Here is a 24141-nt window from a genome sequence, read left to right as displayed (position 1 = left end):
CAGTAAAGCTCGGCAGTTGACTGCAGCAAATGTTGACCTCAGCTGTAAAAGGGTGAGAGTAGTTCAGCCGTGGCTCCCTGCTCAGACCAGGCGTGCCAGCAGAAATATGTAACTTGTGATGGCTGTTCATTCTGTTTCTGTTCAGGCGGCTAATAAACCATGGGCACAAAAGGGAAAACCACAGAACTCTGTGTACTCCTTGGTGTTGAGGGAAACTTCTCTTACTTTGGGGAAAAGACACTTGGACTCTTCAGAAAGAGTTTCACAAGTTTAATCCCCGATACAAAAGATAGCTCATCACCTCCTTGCTTTTGAAGTCAGATTTGAAATTAGGCGCTAACGTGACCTTCTGGCCTCGGTGTCCTTCTCACATTGAGTTAAACTTTAACGTGATGGTCGTCCTTTAACTTGCAGCTTATACGTCTCAGCATTTCTAACTATAGAGTCCTGCTGGTTACATGGACGTAAATGAGCTTCTTCTGTTAACAGGACACAACTGAAACATTAAGAGCAGATAAAGGGCGTTTCTCATTTTAAAAGTATCTTGTGTCACATTAAAGGAATATGACATAAAGGAAAACACTATAAACACTTTAACTTTCAAATTCCAAATGAATACTTTCCTTCTGGCTATAAAACAATCGAATTAAAGTGTATAGTATTTGTCTAGATCATTTCTTACTTCCTCTCTCAGATGTAATGTGTTGATCTTTTTAATAGCTGCGTTTGAAGAGTTCATCTACGTTTTTTCCTTTGGAATGGGTGTGTTTTCAAAAAGCTGTTTTATAAAGTTCTTACTTAAAAACATCTTCTCTCGGGTCTCGCTGACCATGTGCTGTTAGTTGACCTTAGCACTGTCGGCCCCTGAGGTCTTGTGGATTTAATTAACCTAATCACATTAAGACTTGGCTTCTTACGCTTCTAAATATTTACATATTGGATTTATAAAATGTACATTCCACTCCGAAATATGATTTGTCCTTATTTCTTATCATGCATCGCCGGCAAAATCCTGCTGCAGGGACAGTTCAGTGAAGAGGATGTAATTAAATGTAAAGATCTGAAGCCGTTTGTTTGAAAAAGACCATAACATGTCAGCTACATCAGTGCGATCATTAAAGGACAGTTTGAAGTACAATGTCAAAGAGCTTTAGCTATTTGACATCAAAGTTCTTTAGAAAAATGCATTAGACTTCTTTTCTCAGGACATAAAGACTCAACATCAAGTAACTCATCAGCGGAGAAACCACCGACACATACAGAGCTAGTGGCCCTTTGATAGGAAGATAGTATTCATACTATCTGTGAGCATCCGGTGTGGGAACATCAGATTATGACTGTGTGTGTGTGTGTGTGTGTGGGGGCAGAGATAGAGGCCCTTCACAGGTCGAGGCTAAAACTGGAGACATCAAGAGCTCCTCTAATTTTGTGGAAACGGGGAATTCCCTGAGAGCTGCTGCCAAAACCCTGAGCAGGAACTGCACAGATGAATATCCATAGTTATAAGTTGAAAGTGAGACATGTGATGTGTGTGTGTGTGTGTGTGTGTGTGTGTGTGTGTGTGTGTGTGTGTGTGTGTGTGTGTGTGCTGCTCTGACGTTATCATCAAACATCAAAACGCCACGTCCTTGTCTTCCAACAGGGGGAGATCGAGGAGCTGAGGCTGGTGGGAGACCCCCGAGCCGCTGAGAGATACTGTGACGAGGACGAGGGCGGGGACGACTCCGATATGGTGAGCTCATCACATTTAGAAGATAATAGCCTACATGCAGTAGTTGATTTGAGGGGATATGAGGGGTATGTCGTGCAGGGGTTGTTCAGCACAACGTACATTGTGTTCTTCAAGAAATGTAGATACTTAGATAATGCAAAGGGTCATTTGGTTCATATCATTTAAAATGTTGAAAAACAGAACCTTCTGACTCCATGTGACTGAAGTTCTGCGGAAGTTCCCAAACTTTTCAGCCCCTGGTCGTCAAAGCAATGGTGGCACGGAATTGAAACGGGCGTCATACCTGGAGGTGGTTGAAGCACACAAAGGATCTTGATTCAAGCTAGTTTTATAAATAAAAATTAATAAATCACTTAAGTGCTCATGTTCCCTGTGGTCTGTCTGTTATTATCACCTCAGGAATCATGTGAGGACAAAGAAAATCGAAAGGCAGATGAAAACTGCTGTTTTTATATTTTGTAATCATTATGACTCATTTTTTTTTCTTCTTCCAACTAGCTAGGAAGACAGTGGATACTAATAGAGTTTAGGCTTTTATTAGCGTCTCTGTTCTGTCCCACGGCAACAATATCACATGACAGTTACCCAAAACCGTTGTGTTAACCTAACATGACTAACCTTTTATTTTAAAAGGATTCTGTTCTTTTAATGAACCCTTACTTCACTATAAAATTACTTCTATGTAGACGACTACTATATTGTGATCTCATTGGCAAAAGATAAAGGTTTTCTACTCGTCAAATATTCTCTGCACCGGTAATAACATCAAAATCTCAAATGACAAGTCTGCTTTTGTTTACCCTGTTTGAAAGCAGCGTCCCGTTGCTTCTTTCAAACGTTAAAGAATATTGTCCTGAAGTAACACGCCTGATGAAATGATCCCGATGTATTCCAGCGTGTTGCCTCACTTATAACCAACAGTAAATCTGCAGCAGATAAGAGTCAGCGAGGAGCCGCTGACCCTGACCACCCACACACAGACACAGGTGCCTCTCTGCAGCCCACCAGCAGCCTTAACTGTTATTTAGTCAAACGTTGCCGTCACAGCTGTTCCCCCTCGCCGAGACCACCAGAAACCAACCGAGAGAATAAAGTTCAAGACTCCACTGCTTGTTGTCATCAAATCGTAAAATGTTGTTTGGATTAAATGGGGGAGATTGCATTCCCAGTGGATGTGTCTTTTATCTAGAAAGACGCAGGTGTCTGCCGGTAAAGACGACACGTCCACATCAGAAAAGATATTTGTCCAGATATTCAAGAACAACATTGAAACAATACTTATGGTAGAAAGACAAGGGGCACTGTAAAATGTAGTAGGTTAAAAAGCTAAAAGCTAACTTTTTAATATTAAATGTTCACCGTATGTTTGGTCTCCTCAGGCTTCAGGTGACGGAAGTGGCGACGATTTACCGAGACCCACCAGACCGGCTGTGGAGAATCGCAGATGGACGGTATGGAACAACCTCTTCTCCCTTTACTTCTACTTGGTTACTACTACTTACCTTCCTCGTTATTTAAATTCGACTAAATGGTTCTGTATAGAATAGAACTGGATGAACTTCATTAAGCCGCAGAGACAGAAACACACAATATATTGAGAAAGACGTGGGATTTTAATGAGAGCCTGTATGTGAGAATGCAAATGTTCATGCCAGCCCCCTGGTAAAATGTCCCAAAAATGTCTGAGTGATACCAGGAGAACGTCCAGAAAGTTCCCAGCGAACGAGCGGGTGTGTTGATGACGTTTCTAACATGCAACAGACAGGAAAATGGAAGGATATAAATATCTGAGGATGAGAAAGAGGAGCCATAGAACACTTGAGATACGAGAGCTTTTGGCGATAAGGGCTGACGCAGGTGACGACGTGCAGGAAACAGAATTCTGTTATTATCTAAACGTCGGGTCCGGCCCTGGTGCACGCTCTCCCCATGTGCCGGCCCTCACCTGAACTTTCCACAAATGTTCCTGTTGCTGTAAAAACGTGTCTGAACTGACAATATCCTGTTGCATTTTCATATGGGAAAGGGAAATTCCACAATATGTCAAACATCATTTTCCAGAAATATCAGAGTTCATGTCTGAAAACAGATAATGTTTTTACATTGAAACATTGTTGATTGATTTCCTTCCAGGATATTGCTCAGGAACTTAAACTGTAAAATCAAGAGTGCACCAGAGAGTAAAAATGAGAACGAATGGATGAGAAATGCTTTTCTCCCTAAAGATGATCAGAGATCCCAAACAGCCGACTGTGCCTCTCTCATCCCAGTGCTGGACGTACCACTCACGTCTCGAGTTACTGCGCGAGTGTAAGCGAGCGAACGCTGGTCCCTCAAGAGAGATTAAAAACTGCTGAGTGGGACGCCTGGAAACGGAGCTGCCTCTGTCTTATACATTTAGAGACAAAGACCTTTTTACATAGAGAGTTGCCTGTTGAGTATAAAAAAAACAAACACTGGTGCGTTTGAAAGTTGCCCACACAGAATGAATCCTTTTGAATTTAAATCACACTTCATTTGCTGATAGCAAACCACAGCAAGTCAGGTCAGCTGGAGACGTTTTTATTGCAAGTTTGAGGACAGCGATTCAGAATAAAAGAGATTTTCCTGGTGTTGTGTGAGGCGCGTTTGCTCCGGGTTCAAGTAGCTGGAGACTTCTCACCTGTAAGAAGACCTAGAACCAACAGAGAGCAGCAGATAACGCTTCCTTCTGCAGACACTGACACGAGTGACTCTGAAATCACTGCGTCTATTTGTGTCTTTGTGTCTCTTCCTTCATCGCTCCATCTGTCACTCTGTCTATCTCTCTGCTCCTCCACTCTTCCTCTGTCTGCTTTCTGTCTCTCACACACACACACACACACACACACACACACACACACACACACACACACACACACACACACACACACACACACACACACGATCGAATTCCACAGACACCCACTCAGGTCTTCCCACCCTCAGAGATAGCCACGCAAGTTGAAACACACCGCAGCACGAGCTCCCCCCCGCCGCCGCCACCGCTGCCGCCACCACTGCCGCCACCGCCGCCGCCGTGCGTGCACTCCCACTCACAATTATAGTGGAGAGGAGGAAAAAACAGATGTTAATTTGGACTCGATCTGATCCAAGGAAGAACCCCCACCACCCCCCCAGAATCCTGCTTCAAGGTTTTGTTATTCTGACTGGTTTCTCAATCAGCTGCACACAGGAAGTGACAGAGATGGAAACAGAGTTAGAGAAGCAGACGGGGGGGGGGGCAGGTACTCGGAGTCGGAAGCCTCTTCATCTCGATGCTCTGTAGGTTTTACAAGGGGCTTTTCCATCTGTTCTGCATGGTGTAATACGCAGTGTAATGCAGAAGACAACAGCTGCCGTCTAATTCCTACCTGCTGAGGTTTTTATTTTGCTTTCCACTTGATGTGTGTTCACAGAAAGTATAACCCGCACTCTGCACAATGGTCCAACCGCTGCAATTATGGCAAGTCTGGGCAGAGACAAGTGAGACAGGAAGAGTTGTATAAGGGAAACTTTCCATTTTGTCATCCTGGAGTTGATGGTGATGGATGGCAGAGCTCGTCAGTCATCCTGAAAAGTGTCACTGCTCTAAAGTCAGAGTGGAACCTAAAGAGGAAACTTGTCTGTAGAACAACAGTAACTTAACGCTGTGTGTTTTATTGTTTCTGATACAGTTAGTTGTTCCTAGTCTAATATCCATAATGTTCACGAATGACATTCAACCACATGGAATCTTCTCAGATTTATAAATGTGAACATATTTACAGATTGTTCGAAGTTTGCATTTGAAGTCCTTTTTCACTGCAGACATGTTGACTGTCCGAGTGTCTGCACAGGTCACACGTCTGATTGATGACATTAACAATGGTTCTGTTCAGGTCCCAGTGGAGTTTCCCAGTAAGACGTGACTCTGTGACAGTGAGCCATTCAAAATCCTAGACCGTGAAGCAGCTCAATTGAATTCAGTCACGAATCACAGCTTTTGCTAATACAGTAACATATGACACATATCTCAAATAAAAAAATATACCCCAAACTGTTTAAATCAACAGATGCTCAGTAAAGAATAAAACATAGATTTAAAATTGATTTACTAAGAACTTTTTAGATAAAATGGAAAGGATCAAATCGAATCTTCTTCTTCATCTTCATAATAACAGCTTGTGGAAAATGCTGTTGCAGCTACATCATGCTCTGTTTACTGAGATGTTATACGATAGGAAAGGCAAACATCCTCAAGAGCCTTGCTTTTTACTTCTTTAAATTAAAATACCAAGAAGCAAAGTTTCATCTGACAGGAAAACTGTGTTCCCAGCTTTGACAGCAGAGCTGGTGTTGTTTAACCCTGTTTGTGTATGTGTGTGTGGCCCTGGAGAAAAAACCTGTAGTGAAAACTACCAAAGAGCAAGTTGTGAGTACTTTGGGATGTTTTTATACCAAATATACAAGATACAGTCACAAACTAGGTGTGTAGTTGTGACCATAATGAAAGCAGAGTACAACCCATTAACCGTGACATTGATTTGAAGTCATATCTTCCAGCCTTGGTCAAGGTTATTAAACGAGTTAATGTTGATGCGTAGTAATATTTCTCTTGTGTGTTTGTGTGTGTGGGGTCAAGTTTCTCCTCACATCATTTGTTTTCTCTACATTTCTTCTTTCTCTGTGTTGCACAAGAGTCAGATAAGAGTCAGAGCTGCTTCATTTCATAAACAGCTGGACTGTTATTTCTTTATCCTCCGGCGAAAAACACTAATACGTTTCCTCTGTGCGCCTCATCAGACCTGCACTGGGAAAAGAAAGCTCCCCTCCTGCAGAGGTGGAATATGATTTCCAACGGAGCTGCATACCTGCTCTTAAAGTCAGCGGGTTTGTGTGGGTCAGGTCTGTCAACACTATGTCCTAAAGGGGGCCTCCCACCGATCATCCCCGAACAAGCCCAGTATTCTTCATCACATTAATACATACATCAACTTAGAACTGTCAGGAACGGTCCCTGTCTGAATTCTTAGCATAGTCAGTGCTGTGAAACTCACCGGGGAGTTTCCAAGGGAGGAAACTGGTTAATGGTTGATTAACAAGACCCCCCCGCCCACCTCCTCCTTCCCACTCCTCTCTTGAATTCCTCAGGTGACAATTCGAGATGTGTCACCGGTGAAGAATGAGCTACGGGGGGGAAATGTCTCCTCCCTCTCGTCCCCCCGTCCCCCCCCCACTTGAGCAAATATTCAATTGCTCCTGTTGCTTCTCTTCAGTCCTGCTGTGTTTCTGTGGCAGGAGACTGTTGGCACACAGCAGGCCTGTCTTTCTATTGTCCACAGAACTTACACACAGACAAGGAGAAGACAAGGACTAGGCAGAAAGAGGGTGCACACAAGTTTTGTAATTCTATCTTAGTGAGGACACTTTTTATATTGCATTCTCTACTCTAGCCCCACACACACTCTATCCTTCCCTATATTCAAATACTAACTGAGGCTGGTGTGTCAGTCGTTGTCCTCCAGGTGTCGCTATAACTCTTGGTCCTGACATGTTGCAGCTGCAGGAGAGATCAGTGTGTGGACTCGGTCGTGTTTCCTGACAGTCTTAATGAAGTTCACACAAAGAGACACGAGTTGTAATCAGTCTTTTTTGTTATGTTGACGCAATCGTGTTTAAAAAAAGTCTCGGTGCCGAGCTGGGAAACTGTCTCTCACCAGTTAGAAATAGAGCTTTGGCTGCTCCAGCTATAAACATCAGTGCGGTTGAATGGTAACACAGGGCGGAAGCACGAGTCATTTTTGTTGGGTTTGTTTGGGACTAATGTGAACAAGAACAACATTTTCCCATGCAGGGATATGCAGTGTGTGTCTGTGTGTGTGTGTGTGTGTGTGTTCAGTTCACTAAATGTCATCGATTGCCCTTTTTAAACATGTGTCCGTCTCTGTTGCATGATTCATTTTCCTGCAGACCGCTCCCCCGTCCTCTGGGCCCATTCCGATGCCGCCGCTCAGCAGGAAAGAGGAGACGTCTGTTGCAAGAGAGACGGGTGAGTTCAACTGGAAACAGTCAACACCTCCTGAAAAGACGTTTGTTTGTTATTTATAGACCATCTTTATCAAGTTAGCCCATTGTGCACACAGCAGCTGGAGAATATAAATATATTCTATAGATGTATGGAAGCTGCTGTTCGTCCACATGCTGACATGTGACTTACCTGCTGGGTAGAGGAGGGGGGCTAACAGCTCATGGTGCTGTAGAGTTCACCTGAGAAACACATTCACTGCCACACGTCTCCATCTAGTGGACATCCAGGCTAACGCTTACTGTGTACATTGAATGCAATTGATCTCTATCGCCGTTTGGTGGTGGCAACAGGAATGACACATTAGGCATGTATGTTAAAAAAATGACATGGGTTTCATTTCTTCATCTTCAGTACCTTTGTGTATTTGTTTGGACCTGGTGAGGTCACAGTCTCCCACATAAAGTACACAAGAATACACATGTTATGTTTTTTGAGCCTACCTTTAATAAAGCATCAACAATAATACTAAATCAAGATATTAAAGATATAACTAATCAATATCAAATTGGATAAATTATTACTTGTAACTGTTATTAAGTTATATTCACGATTGTGCTCTATTTATATATTTATATTTAACTCTCAAGGTTGTAGAAGAGTGTATGTTTACATGAATAAGGAAGAAAATTACAGTGTATTAATCAGTATTCTGTGGATACTGAATGTTTTTAGAATCCGCGGTAGGGCTGTCACTTTTTCTAAAAATCTGATCATCCAATATATTGTAATAGCTCTTCATTTATAACAAAACTACGAAACATTATCGACTTGCTTCCCTGAGAGGTCAAGAGGGCAGGCAATAGGTCAAGCTGACAGTGAGCGCCCTCTGCTGGATCAGGAGAGAAACTACTTCAGACGTCTGATGTGCTTGTTGACTGTATTTTTGAACAGGTCATTACAGGTCGAACTTTCCCCTCACAGTCGAATGAAGGTTCAAAGTTTAAATAAAAAGTGAGAGCCCTAAGCTACATTAGTGAACTTTTATTTATCCTTTATTCTATCAGGAAGTTCCCAGTAAGATACAACATCTCTTCTGTGGGAGTCCTGGTCAAGATGGGGAGCAAATGAAAAAATATATACATACAAGAAGGGACAAATAACACAAAAATAAACATACTTAGACACGACTAACAGATAAAAAAACACAGAACAGACATAGAAACAAACGGGATTTAATGTACAAAATAAATTATGGAAAAGACAAAAGTAATTTTAAAACATATTTAAACTTGCAGAGAGAAGGTAATGATTCTAAGTTTAGGTCGTCTTGTAATACAAGAAAGTTTATACTGTTAATCTGGAGCCTTAATGTATCACACTGTCTTCTGCCTTCAGCCAGTGACTCCCAGCTCCTTTCAGGACTCCCGGGGTCGGCAGGTGGGTCGAAGGGAGTTGAAAACAGAACTCCTTCCTGTCCTGTGTGCAAGCCGTGACCTCACATGGATTTGAAAAGCACACAAGCACGAGGATGCATGAATTAATCTGCTTCATACGGTGGTGGACATGTTTGTGTATCGGTCAGAGGAATTTAACTGTGGGAGGTTCAGGCTTTAAGAGTTTTGAGTTGTATCAGGTTTTGTTTTGCTGGTGGATCTAATGGTTTTGTTGCTTAATCTGGATGTTCGGGTTTAAAAACTGTATAAATATGGTTTTGGATTCATGTTCTTTGCTTATTTATTCATTCAGAGGCATGCATTCCATGTTTCTGCTCCTGAACTGTAACCGCTGGGGTGAAATATTGCGGAAGGCTTCCCCCCAGCGGACATCATTTTGCTGTGCATGTCAGCAGTGATGGAGTTTGGTGATTTCTGCACAGGAGTGGGCTGCATTTCATACACTGGGAAAGCGACACGTTCAGCTGGAGGAGTGTAGAGTCAAATCGACTTACACCAGAAAATAAATATATGGATGGTGGAGCATGCGATGGTTGGGAGGCGTACTCAATTACCACCTCGAACATTGACACGGCCTATAAATTGCAGCCGTGCACACTGGGATTCCTGCTACATCGAGCAAATAGTCATTTTCCTTCCTCTTCTTCTCTTGGGAGCAGGAAACGTCCTGTTTGTTGTTGGGCTCGTGGGAAACGATCGTTTATCATTTGTGAGAAGTCTTTTCATGAGGGCGTTAAAGGCTCTGACCTTTGTCATTGTGTTCCAGGAGCAGCTGGGACTAAAGGAGAGAGAGGTGACCGCGGGGACAGAGGAGAGAAAGGAGACAGGGGACCAATCGGCTCGAAGGGAGAATCAGGCTCCGGCTCCAGCTCTCGGGGGGGAGCCCGTGGAGAGAAGGTTTGGATCTTCTTTTTTTTGGTGATGAGTTGTGAGAATGTGAGCTTTAATGAAAAGTCTCAAAGACAAACACTAGAGGGCGCTGCTAGTCCTGATTTGATGAAAGCATATGCAATGGATTAAGACTTATTTTTACATTTTGCATTTCATGTTTTTTATTTTCATTCTGTACATATCTTATGTTTGGTAGGAGTAAGATGTGTGCAGATGTGTGTTTATGTGTAATTGCTCTTTTGTCCATGTGAGGAGATTCCTCTGAAGTGAGGTCATTCTCATTCAATGTCTTCTGACATAAAACAACATAAAGACACAAACCAGAAACAAGGACAAACAGGATATAGACATAAAAACACACAACAAAAACAACAACAGACACAAAATCAAGGTGATAGAATTGAAACATGCCACAGGACATATAAATATATACATATAAATCACTTTTCTTTTTAATTGTCAGGGAGAACCTGGAGAAAAGGGATTGAAGGTGAGTTACAGATTATCTTTTTTTCTCTGTTGGTCTTGATCCCCATCCCTGAGTAAAACAGGGTCCTGTGCTAAGAAGCAGGATTTGCAGTTATCAAGCTAACTTCAGGTTTAACTTAGAGTTTTCAGTCCTTCACAGCTGGTTCATTTCTTACCGGGGTAAATCACCATGGTAACTAATGCTGAAACACCAACCTGCACCAGAGCAGAGTTTACAGCAAAGTGAGAGATAATAAATGTCAGCAGATTTCCTTGTAGATGAGAGGAATCGTTTTGCTTTGTCAGACTTTTCATTCGTCCGTTCTGGTTTTAAAACAGAGCTTCAAATAAACGGAGGAGGAGTTAATCACAATGTATTTACACATCACAGATGTTATTATAGCTTCATTTGAATTCTACAAAGATTCTTAAAACCTTGATGCTTTTACTGTTGTATCATCATTAGAGATCAGAACGACATGATGAGAAACAAAACATATCCTGGGTATGTTGGACTTGCTTTGTAGTACAGGTCCTTTATTAATACATTCACATACTGTCAGGGAATTCCTCCTCATGTCAGCGTGTTGGTTATTGGAGAAGTTCTTTGAAAGTCACGGCTCAGAAAACTGTCAAAAATAATTCACCTTAAATTGACAGATATGGAAAAGATTTTTTTAATTGTTTCTTCATCTCCAGGGCAGCGCAGGATTTGGCTACCAAGGAAAGAAGGGGGATTCCGGCCCCGCTGGGCCCCCCGGCCCCCCCGGCCCTCCAGGAACTCCAACTGAGGTTTCAGTTAGCAGTGATGGCTCAGTTCTTTCGGCAGCGCCTGGACCCCGAGGACCAGCCGGACCACAAGGTGTCGCAGGCCCCGGGGGACCACCAGGAGCTGATGGAGAGCCTGTTAGTAGACTGCAGATACATTTGTTCTTTAAGCACAGACTTTTAAATCTTATACTCAGCTGGAACTTGTTGAGGCCATGTTGATTTTATTTATACTGTATTGTATATTCTCAGATCCCAATTGTGTTGTAGAAGAATGATTCTTTATTTCTATCTTGCAGGGTGATCCTGGTGAGGATGGAAAAACTGTAAGTTTTTTTATTGTCTAAATAGAAACACTGATCAGTGGCTTTACATGTTATTAATAATCAAAAGGTTGTGTGATGATTGGTTGTTTAGTTTGAGACAAAGTAGTGGCCTGACTTTATGGTTTCTTCACCACAGGGTGCTGATGGACCTCCGGGCTTCCCAGGAACCCCAGGTGACACTGGAACCAAAGGAGAGAAGGTACGATCCTCAGGTGTATTCACAAAAAATCTTTAGAGCACAAGTACAATTTAATAACAGAAAAAATCCCTTAAGTTAAAATTCCAGTTATATGAATAGCTGAGTCTAAATGGTCTTGTTAATACAGGGAGGCCGTGGAGAGGGTCAACCGGGCCCTAGGGGGGTCCCAGGACTTCCCGGGCCCCCTGGATCAGGAGTCAGATCTGTGAGTGAATCTCGGCCTCAGTCACATACTTGACAACATCCAGACACTGTTTGTATCAGCAGAGAACTGTCGGCCTTTGTGAATCATTTGTTTAATAATACAATTGATTTGAACTGATGTATTTCAGACCTTTGTGGACATGGAGGGTTCAGGTTTCCCCGACCTGGAATCCATTCGGGTGAGTTTAGTTTGACTGTAACAAGCTTGTGTCCTGATTGTTAAAATCAAAGCATGAAGAAGATAAACTGTTGATGAAAGGCATTTCTGTTTCTAGTTTAATTTCTCTGTAAAGCAGCTTCTTACCTGCGGACTCATCACAGATCAGTGTAAATTGATTACATGTTTTTGTTGTTGTAGGGACTACCTGGCCCACCAGGTGTCCCTGGTCCCCCCGGGGCTCCTGGTCCTGCTACAGCCGGCACAGCCTTGAGTTCTGGAGCCTTTGGTCCACCAGGAAAGGATGGCGTGCCTGGTCAACCTGTGAGTGTCAATACTTGTGTCTCTAACCACCACTGGTCAAATAACTCGTTAAATTCAACAGTAGAACTCACATTCTAACCAAATCAACAATGCCTGTGTACCTGAACCAAATCTTTTGGGCCTCCAGGGTTTGTCTGGTTTACCGGGTACTGATGGCCTCCCAGGAGCTCTTGGTCCCAAGGGAGAAAAGGTATTTTCCTTGTGAAACTGATTCTTTCTTCTCTAAAGACAATAACCAGAATTAATGTTTAGCATCCTTGGAATTCAATCCACAAAGCTGCTCGATACTATACATACAGTCAACATGAGACTTCAATGATGAAAACCAAATCCAATGGACAAACCATTAGGTTAACCAGGTGTGATTTATGTCACAGTTTGAGTCAAAGTTCAGTTAAATAACATGTTTTGTCTTTGTCTTCCTTCTCTAGGGTGATTCAGCCGAGCTGGGTCTTCCAGGAGTCGCTGGAGAGAAGGTGCAGATTCATGACTTTTCATATGTTTAATTAGCTTTTTTTAAATTTTACCCTAAAGTTGCTACCACTTTACAATAAGTTCCACTGTCCAGTAGAGAAGACTTCTTTATAGTCCTGAGAGGAGACTTAGATTCAAGTCTTCTGTGAGGCAGAACCGTAGGAAACCGTGTCCACTTGATAACGAGATTGAGATGTCGACTCTTTCTTAAACCTTTACCGTCCCTTTCCTTTCTCCAGCCAATCTCCTACTTCTCTTTTCTCACCAATCTGCTGCCTCACTATTTATCCTCCTCCTCTTCCTCTTCCTCTTCCTCTCCTAAGCCGTCCCATCTGCAGGTACACGTCAGACGTCACAGGGGATTTGTGTCGTCTAACAATATGCAAATGTTTGTCAAATATCGTCAGCTGCAGACTTGACTTCAAGTTTAATCTGAGGGCTGGCTATGGTTTGATTTAACATCTAGTGACATCTTTGATCCCCGGGGAAATGAGCATGGTGTTTGTGGAGTGATAGTTTGCACTTTGAAACACTCACTAGTTCTGTTCTGTTCTAAATGCTGCACGACACAGACATTAGTAGTTTTTTTGTGACGACACATTCGAAACAACAATCCTTCCTTTACCTTATTTACACGCACGTCATTATAGATGAAACCTTTGTGTTTGCCTTTAGTTATTTATCCACTCTGAACACTGGTTTTATCTCTGTCTTATCGTCCCACAGGGAGATCAGGGAAACCCTGGTTTACCGGGACGTGCAGGAGAGTCCGGACTCGCTGGTTTACCTGGACCCATCGGACCGGTGGGGCAACCCGGGCCCCCCGGACCTCCTGGACCAAGTTATCGTGTTGGATTTGTAAGTTCATATCCAGGCTGAAGATCTTGCTTGAAACAACTGTCAAATACAAGTCATGATAAAAGATTATTACTCAGAATATTAAGTTTAGTCTCAGAGAGTTTGTCTGTTTGTCACAACATCCCTGTCGGTGTTTGCAGGATGACATGGAAGGCTCAGGAGGAGGTTTCAGCAATGGACTTCCTGGTGTCAGAGGACCTGAAGGAAGACAGGTTAGAGCTGCATATTGAATAACATAAGACTACAGGACTATGAGACATCTGTGACATCACCACAACCTCACATTCAAAAAGAATAGCACCCACCTTTCATTTTATATTTATAAAGTCGCTTTCATTGACAATGATCAGTAACTTAACATCACCAGACTGATCCTTCTGTGTTATTAGGTTAGTTCAATCCTGTTGGCTGTTGCATATCTTCATTAAATTACAGGGTTTATAAATCAACAGATTCTAACAACAACATAAATAATGCAATTTACCTGAAAACCAAAAAGTCAGGTGAACATGGAATGGGTGTAGCCGGAATTATTTTTTAATAACTTGTATAATTGTGAAAAACTGTGTTATGAGTCAAATTTAATCCTATAGGCTATTTGGCCAAGCTTTCATAAAGTCTGTCAGTTAAAATGTCACTTTCTATTAAAGCAACTTAGCATTTATTTAATACATGTCTACATTTTACATGTGTGTAATAAATAACAGGTATTTCTTGAGTAGGAAGTTTCAATATATATCTGCTGTGTGCTTTCAGGGTTCTCCTGGTTTTCCTGGTATTCCTGTGAGTAAATAATCACTTGTTCTTCTTCTTTTCTTCTATTGCTGCTGTTTACTGTCAGTACGTGGTTTTATAATATCGTTCTTTGTGCTGGTTTCATTGGTGTTTGTCTGTTTTACCACTATACCTCGAACATGTAGGGTAAACCTGGGTTGCCTGGGATGCCGGGTCAGAAGGGCAGTGAAGGTGCTGCAGGACGAGAGGGGCGATCTGGGCTGGACGGCTTCCAGGGACCTCAGGTAAACACAGGATTTCCCTCTAGACCTGGTCTTCTGACTCAAACTGTGACACCAGAGCTCACATGGTTGTTCGGTGCTCACATAGTATTATGTTAATGTTTGAAACCTGTGTGACAGACATGACACTTTCTAATAAGGTCACTTGATCTTTGAGAACATTTTATTGCATGTGAAACAGTTGTATTTCTTTGGATTGGTCATATATACATTTTTTATTTTGGTATAATTTGTTGAAATATATGTTGCAGACATTTTTAGGTCTATAAAGTTAAAATCTAATGTTTTATGAACTCTTCTTTTGCCTATTTTCACAATTTAGGGGAACTTAGAGTATTTCATAAATATGTTTGAAGGCAAGATGCTGATTTGCTTAAGTAAACATCAATCGAATTTAACATGTTAACAAAGTGTAATTATTTTAACTAAGTCTTAATCCTATTTAAAAGGTTTTATTATATAATAATAACATATAGCAGGTGTGTGGATCTCTGTTAAACTATCTTGTATTTCATGCTTGTTGAATCTTACAGGGGCCAAAGGGAGACGCCGGTGACCAAGGCGACAGGGTAAATATCAGCTGTAAACCTGAATATCTGTTAATGTATTCTTTAAATATACAGGAAATATACATTATTATATGCTCACTGCAGAAACTTTAAGATTCTGTTGCTGATTCATGTCTGATTGTCATCCTGAAACACAAAATGTGTGTTAACGTGTGTAACATGTGTTGAATTGAGCATTTGATGTCTTGCGGTTTTAGGGAGAAACGGGTCGAGATGGAACCGGACTCCAGGGTCCACCAGGCCCACCTGGACCACCCGGACAAATCGTCTACTCTACATCTGGAAACGTAAGTGACGGAGGACAAACACAGTGACGTGCTTCATGAGCAGCTTTCATCGTGACAGTGTGCAGCTGATTCTCATTCACTGTGTTCTTCTGTCTGTGTCTCTGCAGTTTGACGGAGGCGTCGGCAGTGCTGGGCCGAAGGTAAATTTGCTCAGTGATACTGAAACATGACATTTCTCATGCAAATTCAGCTTAGTCTTTGTAGCTGTGCTTAACAATATGTGTGTGTAATGTTTGCATTGAAGCAGGACTGCATAAATAACGACACACACACACACACACAGAGAGAGAGATGTAGTATTCATTCAAAAGCTTCATCTTTTCAACTGAAGCTAAATGTAACATGCAATGTTTCCTATGCAGGGTGGACCTGGTTTACCTGGTCACGCTGGATTCCCTGTAAGTCTCCCTGTGTTTCATAATCAATGCACCTTTTCCCTGTTATAACCACAGATGTGAAGTTTATTGATATGCATCTTTGGTGAGTTTATCCTTAAGATAAGTAAATGAGAAGTTCATGGAATTTTCAGCAGATACAAATTAAATTACAGACCAAACCAACATTATGCTGCATTCAACATTAACTTTTTATTTCCCTGCTGAACTCCTAAATATTTAAGAATGTTACAAAGATATAAAGTATGATTAACTCATAAAGGAGTAAATAGTTTCGGACAGAGTAGAAATCTATTTAAGGCTCGAGCTTTACAGATAATATGTATTACAATGATCAATTCATTTGTATTTTTGGTCTTTTGATTTAATTGTTACACTCAGATCAGCCCATATTTCTTTCAATGACCCATGATGCTTCCAGAAAATGTACAGTTTGACATCCACTGAATTTACTACTTCTTTGTACAGTTGTACCATATTGGCAATGCATGACCACTGACTGTCACACTGTCATTCTGCAGGGTCCTATGGGACCAAAGGGGGACTTAGGTGACCCAGGACCTCCTGGCTTTGGGGTGAAGGTAAAGTACTCCTCCTCCTCCTCCTCCCTCCTCCTCCTCCTCCTCCTCCTCCTCAACAGAACTGTAACTGAGTCTGTGTTGTCTTGTTCTGTGCTCAGGGAGAGAAAGGTGAGCCCGGCTTGGTGATCGGACCTGATGGAAATCTCCTGTATCTGGACGGGTTGAGTGGCCTGAAGGTGAGTTGTGTTGTTCTGGTGTTGTCGGCTATAATTCCCTCATTAAAAACACATACTGTACATGCAAATACATGCAGGTACCTTAAGTCTACAGCATACTACAGTATAAGTAAGAGTACGGTCGTACATTTACTGTTGAAACTGATCAGCTTCTTTTCCCCTGCAGGGAGACAGAGGACCTTCTGGTCCCGTTGGACCTCCTGTAAGTTTATCTGATATTCAAGCTATTGCACCAAAAGAGTTTTAATTAAAAACTTTTATCCATTCATTTCATTGTCTTGTATTTCATGATGTGTTGTTGCAGGGCCAGTACGGACCTCCTGGAATAAAGGGTGAAATTGGAATGCCTGGAAGACCTGTAAGTGCTCGTTCCTAGAGTTTTATGTTGCTATTACTGATAAATATCAATTACTACTCTGTGTTTATATAACAGGGGCGTCAGAAACTATTCAGACCTCTTTACTTTTCACACACTTCTGTTGTCAATTTTACTCTAAATAGATATGTGACCTTTTGGGCCAGAATGTACATGGGGTTTGAATACTTTCTGAAGCCTGATTACGTACTGTTTATGGTTTCACCAGTATCATTATATTTTAACCTCATTGGTTCGTTTTTTTCCTAATGTGCAGGAACAAATTAATGAATTGGTTTCTCCCTTCAGGGTCGCCCTGGTGTAAATGGATACAAGGGAGAGAAAGGAGACGTGACAGTTGGTACCGGCTATAGTTACCCTGTGAGTATTCATATAATCAACAACACCTCATATAGGTTCACTTGATCATCTTGTCCAGGCCCCAGACCTAGAGGACAAAGTTGTTACGAAATCCCCTTATCTCTTTTTCAAGTGGTGTTCAACTGCTCGACGTTCCTCAGGGAGTGGATTCGTCCAGAGTCAGTGTCAAAGCTGTTAAACGTTTCAGATCAATGTGACCGATCACTGTGTCACAGCAGCTGCCAACAATAATAAAATACTGTCAAATCTGTTGATGGGCTCACAGCAGAGTTCTGATGAGAGTCGCTCTGTATCGACGCATCAAATAGTGACAAAGGGGGGAATTTACTTTGCTTTCATCAGGGAGTCTCTGGACCTCCAGGACCGCCCGGACCACCTGGACCCCCAGGGCCACCCACTCCTCTGGACCGCTTCAACGTGAGTACACACGTTCCTAAACACATTAACGATACATGAAGACATTTCTGTGGAGCAGTCAGTGTTCAAACAACAGCTCATGTCTCTCGTGTATCGTGTGGTGGCTCAGAGCTAAACCAAATCATATTGAATCACTTACTCAGCACATGTACACACGGCTCTGACACTGTCTGATGCTTGGTGTTGGCTCAATCCTCATAACAACAACAACCAATCATAGTTTCCCACTCAGGACACACAACCCAGCTGGCTGTAGTCCTCACGTGCCATGTGAGCTGTATCCAAGCAAGTTTATAGGGAAAAACCCAGGAATTAAACTCCTGAGATGTTAGACAGGACCTGTATTTACAGACCTGATTGGATTTGAGTATTTGTTTAAATCATCTGGATCACCCTCTGGTGGCTGGCGGCAGTAATGGTCCCACTCCTCCATGTTGGTAGATGGGACATCAACCAAACGTCAGAAGGACATGTTAAATATAGTTTTTTCAAAGATGGTTCATGTCATTTTACACTTTTTCTTATCACACTGATGTAAAATTAGTTTGAATTAGTTATTTGATGCTATAGAAACAGGGTGAAACATCATGACTGACAGCTGAGTCTGACTCCTGATTGGTTGAGTGCCTGTATTATTGTTTAAGCCTTGTTGCATAGTTTAGATTAAAACCCTGCACAGATGTTTTTCCTCTGTTGCTGCTGGTGTCATCAAGTATTTCTCTCTTTTTGTTCTCAGCGATATGATGACACTTCAAGGAATTACCAAGGTATGGTCTCCTAACACACACATCTACACACACACACACCGAACACATAATGCTGTAAGACAGAGAGGATTCACAGTGGAGAATTAATAAGGCATAAGGAAGAGAGATTTAGAAAAGATTTGAAGTGTCTGTGAGAGATAAACCGTTCTGTCTTAACTTAGGTTGGATCCAGCTGCCTCAGCCTGAAGAGGATATACGCTGTATTGTTAAGAGATTATACTGTCAAGTCTTACCAGATGTGGAGAATGAACTGATAAAACAAAGACGTCACTATCGATATATCAGATTACTACAGTGTTGCAGTGGCGATGTCAGACACACCTGTTGGAGACTGCGTCTAACAGTGTTTTATTGTTGTTGTAGTTAAAGGGGAAAAAGGAGAACGTGGTGACCGAGGAGTTCAAGGAATCCCAGGTGACTCCTAAACTTTGTATAAAATACAAACACAGTATCATGGCTGCATGCAAATCCTCTCTACTGCAGGATTGATTTGAAGTGAATTGTTTGTACTAAAATGTCTGTTGTGTGTCTTTTTTTTCTAGGAACAGCGTCTAATTTTGATATCTACACATTCAAGGTAAACCACCTTATTGCTACAGTCACTTTTATTAGTATGATGGATGTACTGTAGGAAGAGAACTCATCCTAATGTCAAAACTGTTCCCAACAGAATGAAATGAAGGGACAGTCTGGAGATCCAGGTGTGAAGGGAGAAAAGGGAGAGCCTGCTGGTGGTGGTTACTATGACCAACGTTTTGGAAGCGTGCCGGGCCAACCGGGGTCTCCTGGCAAACCAGGCCTACCGGTGAGTTCTGAGACTGAAATGTCCGTCAGGAATGAACCCTCATTCATTCAGGCCTCCTGTTATACATTTATAATAAATATATAAAGTCCAAAATCAACTAATCCTTCATCAGTCCCACAACTGGGAAATTTGCCGTGTTCCAGCAGCAAAGAACAAAGTGCCTGTCATGTTCCAGTAATGTAGATTTTCCTCTTTGTATCTAAGGGTCCCAAAGGAGATTCCATAATAGGCCCCTCTGGGCCCCAGGGACCACAGGGGTCACCAGGCATTGGTTACGATGGACGTCAAGGTCCTCCGGGACCACCTGGACCTCCAGGGCCTACAAGCTCGCAGCCTGGACCATATAGGCCCAATCACTGTAAGTTTAGATATTCAAGATGTTTATACAGTTCAAACTCATGAGGACATTGTAGAGCCTTCAGGGATGGAAACAGCATCTATAGAGTCAGACCTTGAGCTACTGCCTCCTGCTGCTGCACTGTTCTGTTGACCAGTGGAGCTTTTCACAAGTCAAAACTTACACAAACGTTTTTGTTTTAATTTGAAGCCGTCAGTGTCCCTGGACCTCCTGGTCCTCCTGGCCCACCTGGAAATCCTGGTTCCTCCTCTGGTGTAAGTACCATCAATGCATTTTTTATAATTCTGTCATTAATTGTGAGTTCTCAGCAGACACTGTCAGTACGTTCAAGCCAACAGATAACTTCATAATGATCCGTCCACTGGCCCAGTTCTTATCTAATTTGTAGTGAAAATACAGAATCTGATCAAAGACAAACACTGAATCTTATGTCCTTATCTGTTTTCCACAGATCACAGTTTTGAGGTCGTATGACACAATGATTTCTTCAGCCAGACGTCAGGCAGAGGGCAGCCTCATCTACATCATCGACAAATCAGACCTGTATCTAAGAGTACGAGATGGACTGCGCCAAGTCATGGTACAGCTCCACATCTGTTTTCCACCTCTGGAAATATGAATGTTCTGAATCGTATCATATAGTTCATGACAGGCTTTAAAACTAAGAGCTTAACTTTCAGCAGGAACTTGTTTTCAAGATTGTTTGTGTTTATTTGACTTCAATTCAATTCTATGTTTCTCTATTTGTTGAGAAGAGTCACAAAGTGTTTTCTTGCCTAATAACTTGTTTCCCCCCCCCCTCAGCTCGGAGACTACCGACCATTCTTCAGAGATCTGGTGAGTTAAACTCCACAAAAGATCAAAACAGAAAAAGCAGATTTTGCTTACTGTTTGTTTGATCATCTTTTTGATGAATCTGTTTTTTTATTACTAGGAGAACGAGGTGGCAGAGGTCCAGCCTCCGCCTGTAATCCACTACCCTCAGTCCCAGGACCGGTCCCACAACAACGGAGCTGGCCATTACTCCCAGGGCGGCTCTGCCATTCGTCCCATTGAGCCTCCACCTCAACCAGCCGTCGAACCCGTGTACCCCCCACACTACGATCCCAGGTTCCCAGACCCCAGACAAACGGGTCAGACGGATGGAAGGTTAGCCCAGAACACTGGCAACAGATACCCAGTCACTCCACAGAGACGACCCAGCCCGGCTCTTCCACAGCCTGGGGGCCATGTGGACGGATCTGGAACAGGAGTGAGTAGATCTGGACCAGGAGGACTCACCATGTACATTCATGAATTACTTCATTAGGGAGTTTGTTACTTAGATCCAGGATAGTTTGGTGTAAACCCCCCAGCCTCAGATACGTGACCTTTAAGGCTCAGTGATTTCTGTCTGGTATCAGTCTGTCGATCTATTTCCCAGGGATCAAAGAGGACTGAATCCCCCTCACCCCCCTACAAATTGACTCCTGGATGTACTTTCATGAACTTAATTTATTAAAATAATTAGCCTTATATTGATCTGTAAGAAGAGCAGGTGGAAGAGAGGCTGCCATTCTAACATAAACCTTCTTCCCGTCTTCAACAGCTTCACATCATCGCCTTGAACGCCCCTCATACTGGTAACATGCGAGGGATCCGCGGGGCAGACTTCCTGTGCTTCCAGCAGGCCCGAGCTGTGGGCCTGAAGGGAACCTACAGAGCGTTCCTGTCCTCCAAGCTTCAAGACCTCCACACCATCGTCCGCAGGTCGGACAGGGAGAGCCTCCCCATCATGAACCTGAAGGTGAGATACTGCTGCTGAGGACGCAGCGATACGGCTGAAGGGCATTGGCGTACATGTCATTTATTTGTCACTGCTCTGTTTTCACGGTTTTTCTAAAATAAACAGTGTTCTCTGTATCTTGCCTCTTCATGAAGATCACAGTAATAAAGAAGAAAATGTCATTTTCAACATTATCTTCTCCTCCTTTCAGGACCAAGTGTTGTTCAGCAGTTGGGAGTCGATCTTTGGAGACAACGCGAGCAAAATGAGGGATAATGTACCAATCTACTCGTTCGACGGTAGAGATATCATCAGGGACAGTGCATGGTGAGTCTGTCAAAAGATCAGTACAGCATCCTGTAGCTTTTAATCTAGTGTGAGCCCAAATCTCCTTTTCATCTGCGAGTACAGTTCTTTTTCATTTCCAGTCAGTTTTGAATTTGTAGGACACAAATAATGGATGTGTGGTTTTCTAAAGCTGTTCTTGTTTTTGCTTCTGCTACAGGCCAGAGAAAATGGTCTGGCATGGCTCGAGCAACAAAGGCCACAGGCAAACAGACCACTACTGTGAAACATGGCGAGCGGGCGACCACGCCGTCACCGGTCTGGCTTCATCATTACAGAGCGGCCACCTCCTGCAGCAAACCTCCAGCAGCTGCTCCGGCTCCTACATCGTCCTCTGCATCGAGAACGCCTTCGTATCACCCTCCAAAAAATAAATCCCGTCCATTTTTTTCTTCTTTTTTGTTTCCGCGCCCGAGTTAAACCCAGTTTTTACTGTCCGAGCAGACGATGTGTTTAATTCCCTGATCACATTCCCTGTGATCACACGGCGTCCAGTGAACTGGCCCTGCCTCCTTTTTGCCTGGCAGAGACGCTTTGCATTGTCTGCTCCTCCCCCTCCATGAACGCCAAAGAGATGGGTCGAACAGAGGGGGGCGGGGGGGGGGGCGTTGGTCCGTTTTTATCTTCAGGGCACTGGCAAATATTTTTCGTTGAGGGGTGGAACAGCAGCGATGAAGCTTAACACATTCTCAAATTGTATCCATTTTTTTTTTTAAATTCTGTATATTACATGTTTGTTGTATGTTATTATTTTGACGTTATCAATGTTTTTAACTTTTGAACTGTTATGCTAAAAAATATGCTATATCCATTCAGTTTTTATTTTTTAGGTATGGATCATTTCCACTTTTTTTTTTTACTATTTCATTTTAGAATTGTGGGTTATGATGGGGTACAGCAAACATTTAAGGACTATTTTGAATTGAAAGAAGATAATAGATATTTATTTTTAAATGAAGTTATGTAAGAAGATTAGGAAAAATATAAAAAATAAGCTAAATACCCACATTTATATTCTACACAGCACAGAGCAGCTCTTTCTTTTTTCCAGAAGAGCCTCTGATCAGACACAACCGGGACTGGACTCATATCGTCGACCACTTCCTTTGTACACACTATTCTACGAATATATATCCCTGTGATCTTCAGATGCTTTCACATCGCTCCCCAAATTGAAATGACCTTGTTCCACAAACACTACTGTCATGAATAAACGAAAAAAATGATTCTTTCCCCACTTTCTAAAAAAAACCAGAGAAGCAGTGAGTAAGCTGGAGATGATTAGTTTGAGGCTAATCTTTGCTGGAGTGAAAACCCAACAGGAAAAACCCAGTTTGTTAAAGGGGCAGTTGTGTTTTCTCTGCAGTTGCGTTGCATTGAACTCCAGAGACACAACCTGTGGATGTCCATTTTTTTTATAACAATATGTGCTGTACTGTTTCTCCCAGGCACTGAATTAAAGTCTTTTTCAACCACAGCGATATTGTGATGTGCTCACACATCAGCCCACACAGCGTGGTGAGTTATTTGACTCGGTCTCATGACAACCTGCGGCGACAGCTCCGTGACCTTGACATGTTTCACTCAGCTGCCCTGACCAGCAGGTTTATGTCCTGCTCTTGGTTCTACATCATGTGTTAACCTTCACAGTCAGTCTCCACCTGTTCAATTCAATTCACTCATAATATCTATTTGTCACATCTACTGGCCGGCGTTCAGGAAGCAGCTCATTGAGGTTAATTGGGTGACCTTATACTACAGTACAGCCATAAGAGTGATGACTGCTTTTTTATTTATACGCCTAAACTAAAAAATGTACATCAACAAGAATTACATAGAATCCATCACTGTGTCTTAATTAAAGTTTTTGCTTTTTTTTAAAGGAGAAGTGATTTTATACATCAAGTTTGTTTCTGGGTGGACGACATATGTGAAAAAAAGTTGTGTAAAGCCTTTAGTGGCTGCAGAGAAATGTTTCTACTATATTACTACTTGAATTTTTGTTGGTTGGAGCTGAAACATGTTTAAAAATGTGGGTGTG

At 42.3% G+C, this 24141-nt stretch overlaps 1 protein-coding gene across 3 annotated transcripts in view; it reads left to right on the top strand.

Annotated features, from left to right (window-relative positions):
* col18a1a (collagen type XVIII alpha 1 chain a) overlaps positions 1–23577 on the top strand; it is a 66659-nt gene extending 43082 nt beyond the window's left edge. For all 3 annotated transcript variants that reach the window (XM_035174267.2, XM_035174266.2, XM_035174264.2), the window contains 39 exons: positions 1643–1732; positions 3112–3183; positions 7703–7781; positions 9981–10111; positions 10569–10595; positions 11273–11479; positions 11641–11667; positions 11804–11866; positions 11994–12071; positions 12199–12249; positions 12429–12551; positions 12679–12741; positions 12983–13027; positions 13752–13883; positions 14024–14095; positions 14640–14666; positions 14804–14902; positions 15433–15468; positions 15666–15755; positions 15863–15895; positions 16118–16153; positions 16672–16731; positions 16830–16907; positions 17074–17109; positions 17212–17265; positions 17572–17643; positions 17986–18060; positions 18797–18827; positions 19191–19241; positions 19370–19404; positions 19498–19632; positions 19837–19990; positions 20180–20244; positions 20442–20570; positions 20795–20827; positions 20925–21242; positions 21579–21776; positions 21967–22082; positions 22261–23577. In XM_035174267.2, the coding sequence (XP_035030158.2) occupies positions 1643–1732; positions 3112–3183; positions 7703–7781; positions 9981–10111; positions 10569–10595; positions 11273–11479; positions 11641–11667; positions 11804–11866; positions 11994–12071; positions 12199–12249; positions 12429–12551; positions 12679–12741; positions 12983–13027; positions 13752–13883; positions 14024–14095; positions 14640–14666; positions 14804–14902; positions 15433–15468; positions 15666–15755; positions 15863–15895; positions 16118–16153; positions 16672–16731; positions 16830–16907; positions 17074–17109; positions 17212–17265; positions 17572–17643; positions 17986–18060; positions 18797–18827; positions 19191–19241; positions 19370–19404; positions 19498–19632; positions 19837–19990; positions 20180–20244; positions 20442–20570; positions 20795–20827; positions 20925–21242; positions 21579–21776; positions 21967–22082; positions 22261–22474 (3435 nt within the window). In that variant the 3' untranslated portion in view covers positions 22475–23577. The remainder of the gene's footprint in view (positions 1–1642; positions 1733–3111; positions 3184–7702; positions 7782–9980; positions 10112–10568; positions 10596–11272; positions 11480–11640; positions 11668–11803; positions 11867–11993; positions 12072–12198; positions 12250–12428; positions 12552–12678; positions 12742–12982; positions 13028–13751; positions 13884–14023; positions 14096–14639; positions 14667–14803; positions 14903–15432; positions 15469–15665; positions 15756–15862; positions 15896–16117; positions 16154–16671; positions 16732–16829; positions 16908–17073; positions 17110–17211; positions 17266–17571; positions 17644–17985; positions 18061–18796; positions 18828–19190; positions 19242–19369; positions 19405–19497; positions 19633–19836; positions 19991–20179; positions 20245–20441; positions 20571–20794; positions 20828–20924; positions 21243–21578; positions 21777–21966; positions 22083–22260) is intronic.
* Positions 23578–24141: the final 564 nt, after the last annotated feature.

The sequence above is a fragment of the Hippoglossus stenolepis genome, chromosome 13, assembly GCF_022539355.2.
Source record: "Hippoglossus stenolepis isolate QCI-W04-F060 chromosome 13, HSTE1.2, whole genome shotgun sequence".
NCBI lineage: Eukaryota > Metazoa > Chordata > Actinopteri > Pleuronectiformes > Pleuronectidae > Hippoglossus > Hippoglossus stenolepis.
This window is presented reverse-complemented; position numbering and strand designations above follow the sequence as displayed.